Genomic DNA, 8,737 nt, shown 5'->3' on the forward strand with positions numbered 1-8,737 from the left:
CCTAGGGAGGAATTTCGTAATTCTTTATTCAGAGAATTGTTTCAATATAATATAATAAAAAAATGAAGCTACATGTGAAGGAGAAGACAATTTTTAAGGGTTACTTATAGAGACCCTTTTATTAGGTATGTTCAAGGAATGCAACCTGATTTTTGCAGAACTAAATTTAATGTGTGATCGTAGCATGAGCTGAGGTGGTTTTTGTTTGTTTGTTTCAGGTTTGGTTGGGTTTTTTTTTAAGAGTAGGGCAGCTGACTTAAGACTGTTTTATGATTTGAAGCTTAAGAGTTCAGTGGATATTCTTGGTGTCTTTTTTCTTTTTTTCTTTTTCTTTTTTTTTTTAAACAAAAAGGTATAAATTTATATCTCAGCTGTTGCTTTCCAAGTAAAATGTTTGCTGTGTGCTGTTGGTTGTGTAGAGCCTTAGCTAGCTATTCAGACCTTTTTAGCAGCACTTTGGAAGACATTTTTTTTCTTAAAGGAAAAAAATAAAAGGAATGAAATGCTGATACATGCTTTAAAGTGTTTTGATGTATAAACAAAGTCTAGTGCATGTCCTTTTGACCAGTGGGCATCACATAATCTTAGTGTTGGTTTGATCTTAAATTCCATGGAGTAGTATTTCTGAATGCTGTTGGACATTTTATGATGTTTTACCAAAGCAATCCTTTACTGATATCAGGTAAATATAAAATGACATCTCTTCATTTGTGATGTTCCTCCACCTCTCTTTTCTTTTTTTTTTTCCCCTCCCAAGCTGCATCATGGTTGTTTCCTCAGTGTAAATTGAATATATTGTGAAGTGTAGCCTGTGACTAATTGCCTCTTGCTGTCTCTACGTATTAGCTGTCTGATGGTGATGTGGTTGCACCACTTTCTACACATGGCCTCAAGGGTATGGCACTGTGACACCCCTATTAAAATATGCAAGGCTTGATTTCAAAAGACGTTTTGGGTTGGAAAGGTAGAGAGGTTATAAGCTAGTACTGTGGCTGGTTTTACTCCTTTTATTTTAATGAATGTTAGGTGGCAGAAGAATAAGGTATATCTATTTCATGTTGATATGTTCTAATATCCAGTTGATGTTCTAGAGGCTGGTTTTTTTTTATTGTTCTCCAGTTTTGTTGAATTAATCTTATTCTATGAGCATATGTTTGGAATACAGCTTGGCAATTTTGACACTGAAAATGCATTTAAAGTTTGTTAAATATCAGTGTTTACAAGTCAATTTGGTGCATTAGTACCAGATTCAAATATGATGGCACACTGGCTTTTCAAGTAGGCTGCACCCTTATCTTTCTAAAGAATTTGCTGAAATGAAACTAGTGCTCGACTGGTAATTGGGTATTGGCAAATGTGCAACTTACAGGTTATTGTAGAGAGAATAAATGTGTGACTGTCTTAATTATTCACTGGTGTATTGGTAGCTGTGAAATAGTTCTGTTGCAAAAAATTTCCTGTCATCTTTATCTTTTTTAAGTAAAGATATTCTCTCTTTCCTTCTCCCTCCTTCTTCCCAGTGAAACTCTAGATCCTGTCATGCAAAATGAAATGTGACTTAGTTCAGGAACAGACACTTGATGTTCTCATGGCTTTGTTTCGTTATCGTGATGATAATTTTACAAGACAAACAGGAAACACAAAGTGGTTTCTCTAGAAGATTTCTGAAAATAATTAATGGAGTTCAGCAAAACTTTTGTGGGTAAATTTTTGAAACCTCAGATCACGCAAAGCCTAAAGCTCAGAGTGGTGACCACCACCTCCTTTGACAACTGTAAATTTTTAAGGCATCCAATTGAAAGTGTATGGAATTATTGGTCATTTTACCAACAAACTACAGATTTAGAACTTAGCAAACTAGTTGGAGTTTATTTAATCAGAACAAAGTTTGTAGTTTAATATTTTTACTAATGAAAATAGTTGGTACTTCACTGACATTATTTTATGCATACACATGTTTTATGGTTATACAAGTGTTTAATGATGCTTCCTCTTTATTAATTTGTAAATTTTTCTTCCAAAATTTTATTTTTTAGGGCTGCATAAGAAGAAATAGGAACCTTTTCTCAAGCTGAAGACAAAGTAAAAGAAAACTGTATCATGTGTTAGAATACTGAAGAGTGAAATTTCCTGGATTAGTATATTTCTGGATTGCAAAGCAAAAGAAAGAAAAGACTGAAAATGGGGAGAAAGAAAATACAGATCACAAGGATAATGGATGAACGGAACAGACAGGTGAGAAACAAGGAGTCTGCATGAACAAGTTCATCAGTTGTCCTAAAAACTAACAGAAACCTTGAATTCACCTTAATTCACTCTTCTAAAGCTGAACTTTGTCTTCATGTATCTACAGATGGCATTACCAGAATGCAAATAAGAAATATGTCTCAATGGTTTTACTACTGTTTTAGGGGAAATTGTTATTTATAAGTATTACTAATTACTAGTTTATACCAAAATGACTGTAAGACAATATATAAATGGTACCCTGGTCTGCACTTCTAGTAGACTGGAGGATTATGTTCAAACAGACACCTTGCTTGATCTGTTAGCTACTAGGAACTTCATTAGCTTAGTAATGAAGGGGGAGAAAGGATGAGAAATTCAGAAAGGATGTAGTAAAAGTATTTACTGCAGCCTCTTGACAGAGGAGTTTGATGTAGCTGTAGATGATGATCTGCAGGGGTTTGGAGATAGCAATGAATTTTGTTAACATGATTATATTTTAAAAGCATTGATTTATATTCCTTGTAAGAGCTGTTTACTCTAACAGTCTGTAAAAATTGTCAGTTAAAAGGGAAGAGGACTCAACAGTGCACTGTTTTAGGGAAAGCTGCTTACTTGGCTGCTCTTGGCCTAATAAAGAGGTGTCCTGTGAACTTGAAAAGTACCAGAAGTTGATGACTTTGCACAGAAGTAGTGTTTCCTCTTGACTTCTGAATTCCTGTGTGAGATATGAAATAAATTTTTAATTGGATATTGAAATGTATAGGGTGATATCTGGAAACTGCTATTTTTAGGGAAAAGTATTGTAGGAATGATGTAGGATCTTTCAGAATAGTCACAGTGGGTCAGACCAAAGATGCTGCTAGGCCAGTATCTTTTGTCCAGTAATGGTCATCAGCAAATAAGTGTAGGCTAGAGATGCACATGTTACACTACTCTGTAATCCTCTCCCAGCTTCTGACTATTCTTAGCTCAGGGATTTCCTGAGCTGGATGTGGTTTCCGTATATTTAGTAACCATTAATGGATTTTTTTTCTGTTTTCCCCGCCCCGTCACCAGTGAACTTGCTCAGTTGTCTTTTAAACCTTTATAAAGTTGCAGCATTTACAACATCTTTTGGCTGGAATTTCCTATAGGTCTGTTACCTCTTGTTTCAAGAAACACCTTTTCATTTATGCTTAGTCATGGCTCTGCTAATTGTTGAGCTCTTGTATGAAGAGGCAGCAGTCACTCCCTATCTAGTCTGCCCATCTTGCTTGTTATTATGTGCACCTCTGCCATATTTTCTTATTTTCTCTTAAAATAACTTTTGTAGGCTGAAGCATGCTAGCTTACTTAGTTGTTTTATTACAGAACTTATTTCACACCTTTGACCATTCTCACTCCTTTTCCCTGAACCATTTTGAGTATTGCTACATTATTTTTTGGTGGCAAAGGGACCCAGAACTGCAGAGTGTTCAAAATGCATGCAAAACATGGACTTATATAGTGGTGTACTGATGTTTGTTCTCTGTTCCCTTCCTAGCATTTGATTTACTTTTTAAACTTCTACTCAGCACCAACTTGATGTTGGGGTTAGTGTCAGAATTCCATGAGACTGTCTTGCTGCTGACACATCAGCTCGGAGCCCATTGTTTTGTTTGTGAAATCAGGATTGTTTTTCTCCCTGTATCCCTTTAAAGCGATGTAAATGCTGAGAAGTCTATATATAGCAAGAAAAGTATTATTGGAGTTTGGTGGAAAGCCAAGTATTGTGTTTGAACAGCTTTAATCACACGGTGACTGTTATGTTTGATGTAGATAAATGTCTGAAGTACACGTAGTAAAAGGAGATGCATTAATAACTTCAGTGCTTTCAGGTCTTGCTCTAGAACTTCAGGCACATTGAAGAGGTAGAAATTGATTCCTCTCCTCCCTATTTTTTTTAACTTACTTGAAGTAAGTTAGACAACAGTGTTTTTGTTCTGCTTGAAATACAGATACTGTTACACTATACCCTGACTCTGAAGTAGTGGAGTTTTTTGAGTTTGGTTGTTGGTTTGGTTTTTTTTCAGAGGGAATTGGGTTTTTTTGGATCTCCATCTTATTGTTCAGATTGGAACAATGAAGAGGAGGAGAATTAGTGCATTTGTATCAAATTTTAGCCCACTTGTACCATTGCTGTGACTGAAGCAAAATACAGGGGTTAAATTCCGAGTTTTGGTTTTGGCTGGTTTTTAGCTAGCAATTTTTGTTTGTTTGTTTTTTAGTGACTAGAAAGAAGCTTTAAGCTCTTAACTTAAAAATGAAATTAGGCTTGCCTTATCCTTTTTCTGTGGAAACTCAGAGATGATAGTGTACTGCATCTTGTTTTTAAGAAGTTTTAAAGAGATTAAATAGCATTTGTTAGTGGACCCAGATTTTTTATGTGTAGAGGTATTGATGATGTTCTCTAATCCCACTGGGGTCCTGAGATTTTGGTAGCTAGTATATAGAGTTTTAACATGCTAAAATGCCCTCATGTATAGGATATTTATTAGGTATTAATGTAGTACTGAGAATTTTTTGACCCAGATAAAGAGGGCATTTAGAGTTGGCTTTGCCAAACAGGAAATATAGTTCAGTTGTGTTTTGTCTGTTTTTCTATGGCATAGATAGCAGATTAGTAGGTCACTTATGAACATGCATATGATGTCCTCTTTACATGTTTGGTATGATGTTAAGGTTTTTTTGTTTGAAAATACAAGTAGAAGGGGAAGGAGCTTTCCCTCCAGAGCAAGTTCATGTAACTTCTGTGAGGAAGACGATCTATTGTTTTAGCAGAAGCATCTTATTTCTAATGGGAATGTATGTGAGCTCAAAACAGAATATATAGACCATTACTCTGGGGGATTGCAATTGTCACGAGACTGTCATTGTATTATTAATTAAGCAGTCTTATCTGCTTGAATGAGCTGTAGGACATTTATCTTCATTAAGCAGAAGAGAATAAAGTACAGTAAATTAGATATCAGAGGAGCTCAGTCTTGCTGCCTTTGCTCTCCCCTATTCACCCTTTTTTGCTGAGCAATATTAGAATAGTACTGAGGAAGCTGTTGGCCTTCCATGAAGATACATATTTTTGTTTTTAGTGTGGTCCTAAATGGCACACTAAATGGCAAGGAAAAAAGAGAAATTTGCAGAACTAATATTCTGCTTCGAGTTCTTAAATGTAGACTGAGTTTATAACAATCTATGTGCGTTAAGTAAGGCTCAGACTCCAGTGGCAGTGGGGTTTGTGCTAAGCACTGTCCAAACACAAAGTGAGAAATCAGTGCTATTTTTGAGAATCTTGTAAGGAAAATAGCTTTACAAGAGACGAGGAAGATAACATTTCAGTAGAGAAGTTAAGATCCCTTGCCCAGATCATAAGGGTCCTCAGTGGAAATAAACCCTCAGTCTTTATCTTTAATGACTTCTCAAAATAATATAGCACACACATAAGATGCCTTTTTCTGAGAAAAACTAAACAGTAGTATCTGTCTCTACCTGCTCATGCTTGGGTAATGATCTCTTAAGTGTCTTCTAATTGAAATATCTGGAAGAACAACAACAGCTATTTTCAAAAAACCCCCACAGTTTCCCCAAATCCTCAGGGCAACCTAGACAAAGTGATTCTTAATGTCCCAGCCAAGTCAGGAGAAATAAATCCCAAGTGTTCTGAAAGAAGGCATGTGTAAAGTAACAGAACTGCTAGGAGACTTACCCAAGATCTGTTTTTAAAAAATTACTATATTGTATTATATGTGGATAGTTAAATTTCCACCTGCATTTGGGAAAAGTACAGCCCAGTAAAACCTACATTTGTACTTGGTCAACTTGTTGAATTAATAACAGAAAATAAAATAATAATAGAAGATGCATTAAGGGAAAGCCTGTCAGATTTTTTTGGCATCACATCTCACTAATGTATTGTAATTGTTAAACAATAAGTAGGTAAAAAGATCTGCTTACCCTGGTTGAACCCTGCATGTGTTACAGCACTCTTACATAAAATGGTTTTAGAGTTAGTACTGTATCTTAATGGAGCTTCTCACCAAAAGTTCTTTAAAAGGGTTGAATAAAAATAGTTATGAGAAGTACTCATTTTTCATCTGAACACGGATAATTCAAGCCTCACAAAAGGCTATGTAATTATCAGTCTTTAAACCCTGAGAAGTTTCTAAGCTAGAAACACTGCACAGGAACTTGGGTGGAACTCTCATATTCTCATCTTTCTAGGTCTTCTGCTGTTATCTCCATTCCTACTTTGGCTAAGTGTTAATAATTCAGATTTTCAAAAATCATAGGCATTGATAGGCACAGTACATTTTGGGGCACATGTTAAAACATTTTGGTGGTGGGTTGTTTTTTGGGTTTTTTGTGTGTGTGTGTTTGTGGTTGTGGATACTGATTTATAACCATAGAGGAATCTCAGATCCACAGTACCTTTGCAAGCTCTTGTGGTGGAAGAGGAAAGTATGCATATACTATTTTAATAATACAGTTATTGTCAGCATGCTATGTATGTGATGCTGTTAGTATGTCTGTCTGCATCCCTCTGAGACTATCATGAGAAGGGTAGTGTATATTTTGTATTATGGATAGTATTAAAAAAAGTAATATGCACAAGATACTCATCTGGAAAAAATGCTTCAGGTGTGTATACACAGAATTCTCCCATCCATCTTCCAAAAACTTGATGTACACCTGGGTAATTAACATATTAAACGACAGAAACCCATAAAACAGGTTTAGTTGTTTCTTGTGTTTTACTTCATTCCTGTCTTGCAAAAGTGGGGTGTGCATATGACCATAGACAGAGGTGTTCTGCTCAACACTGAAGCTCAGATTGAAAGGCTAGATCCACAAAATAGCATCTTCATTTAAAAGGTTTCAGAGCATTAACTTAATAGTAGTAGATCAAGTGCCTTTTTGAGACACTTAAAGAGGATGTTTAGTAAAAATATTGTTCCTTAAGAAAAGTTGGCCTTAGCATCAGACCTGCATTTGATTCAACTTGATGTCAAATATGTTGATATTCTTATATTCTTCACTAGTTGGAGTCCTGTGAAAGGAATAATTTTTTAAAACTTTTTTTTTTTCATATTTCATGGTGTTTTTTATAATTCTTTCCCCCTTCCCTGATAGGCAAAATCTCCTTTGTGATGGTCTGTAATTTATTTTCCCCCAGCAGTTCTAATAGAACAGAATTATTGCTTCATGATGTTCCCAAGTGGCAGAAAACAGCTTAAAAGTATAAATGAATCTGATTAGATGGTTTAATAGCAACAAAATAAATGTATTTCTTAGTTTTGCATAATTAGAAATCACATCACATGGTAACAGTGTTGCTTCCATTGATATTGCTGTTTTCTTTGATTTTATTAGAATTAAGGTTGTAACTTGAATAAGCAAATTACAGAATAACTTAATCATCACAGGAGAAAATATCAGGGAAGTCAGTGTTGGTTGAACAGAAGGAAATAAGGATCCTACAAACTTTAACTCTCCTTGGTAGTGATATATCAGTGGAAAAGTTGGAGGATGTAATTGTTTAGATTAGTCTAATATAGAGCATTGGCAAAAAAATGACACCAAATATGACAGGCAGTTCTTTTAAGCTTATATGCATGTTCAGTTACGTTGTTTGTTAGTAGCAATAAATACTGCAGGCTCTACTGATATATTCCTTGAATGCTTGATTGTAATCCTTCAAACCCTTGTCATGTGGAAAAAAATAATCATTGTTCTTTCTTCTCTAGGTCACCTTTACAAAGAGGAAGTTTGGATTAATGAAGAAGGCGTATGAGTTGAGTGTACTCTGTGACTGTGAAATAGCACTCATCATTTTTAACAGCTCTAACAAACTCTTTCAGTATGCCAGCACTGATATGGATAAAGTTCTACTTAAATACACAGAATACAACGAGCCCCATGAAAGCAGAACCAACTCAGATATCGTTGAGGTAACAATTTGAAAAGACACATCAGTTTTCTTATCTCCTTAATACCTCAAATATAGAGCAATATAGAGTATTTTAAGATATGTTAACCAAATGTATTTAATAACTTGAAAACCTTGTCATAAAATGTAAACTACTGCTTTTAGTCTGCTTTCTGTAAGGCAAGAAGTTGTCTTTACAGCCATGTTGTTTTCCCATCTGCCCTCCACCCCCTGCCAGTTTCTGGGAAACATGTTTGATTTCAACCATATTTGGCAATAGAAGTGGAGGTGTGAAAGATGGTTGTTTTTCTAGGGGAGGGAGTGGGGGGAAAGTGTTCAAAGTTTTAACGGAAAAAATCAATTGGATGGAGAATAAGGTCTAAAGAATGCCCTCAGCGAAGGAGAGAATTACAGTTGCCCCCTTTTCTGAGGTAGTAGCCACTTTACCAGTCAAATGTTGCACACAGATCAAATCAGCCACAGCCTGTGCTGCCCCTTGTTCATTAAAAAAACCCCCAAAACCAAAAAACCCAAACCAAACAAAAAACCCCACAAACCCCCCCAAAA

At 35.5% G+C, this 8,737-nt stretch overlaps 1 protein-coding gene across 9 annotated transcripts in view; it reads left to right on the forward strand.

Annotated features, from left to right (window-relative positions):
• The first annotated feature begins 2,181 nt into the window (after positions 1-2,181).
• MEF2A (myocyte enhancer factor 2A) overlaps positions 2,182-8,737 on the forward strand; it is a 53,869-nt gene continuing 47,313 nt past the window's right edge. For all 9 annotated transcript variants that reach the window (XM_029085408.1, XM_029085410.1, XM_029085413.1 and 6 more), the window contains exons 1-2: positions 2,182-2,235; positions 7,989-8,192. In XM_029085408.1, the coding sequence (XP_028941241.1) occupies positions 2,182-2,235; positions 7,989-8,192 (258 nt within the window). The remainder of the gene's footprint in view (positions 2,236-7,988; positions 8,193-8,737) is intronic.

The sequence above is a fragment of the Antrostomus carolinensis genome, unplaced genomic scaffold (genome assembly GCF_000700745.2).
Source record: "Antrostomus carolinensis isolate BGI_N321 unplaced genomic scaffold, ASM70074v2 scaffold9966, whole genome shotgun sequence".
Taxonomy (NCBI): domain Eukaryota; kingdom Metazoa; phylum Chordata; class Aves; order Caprimulgiformes; family Caprimulgidae; genus Antrostomus; species Antrostomus carolinensis.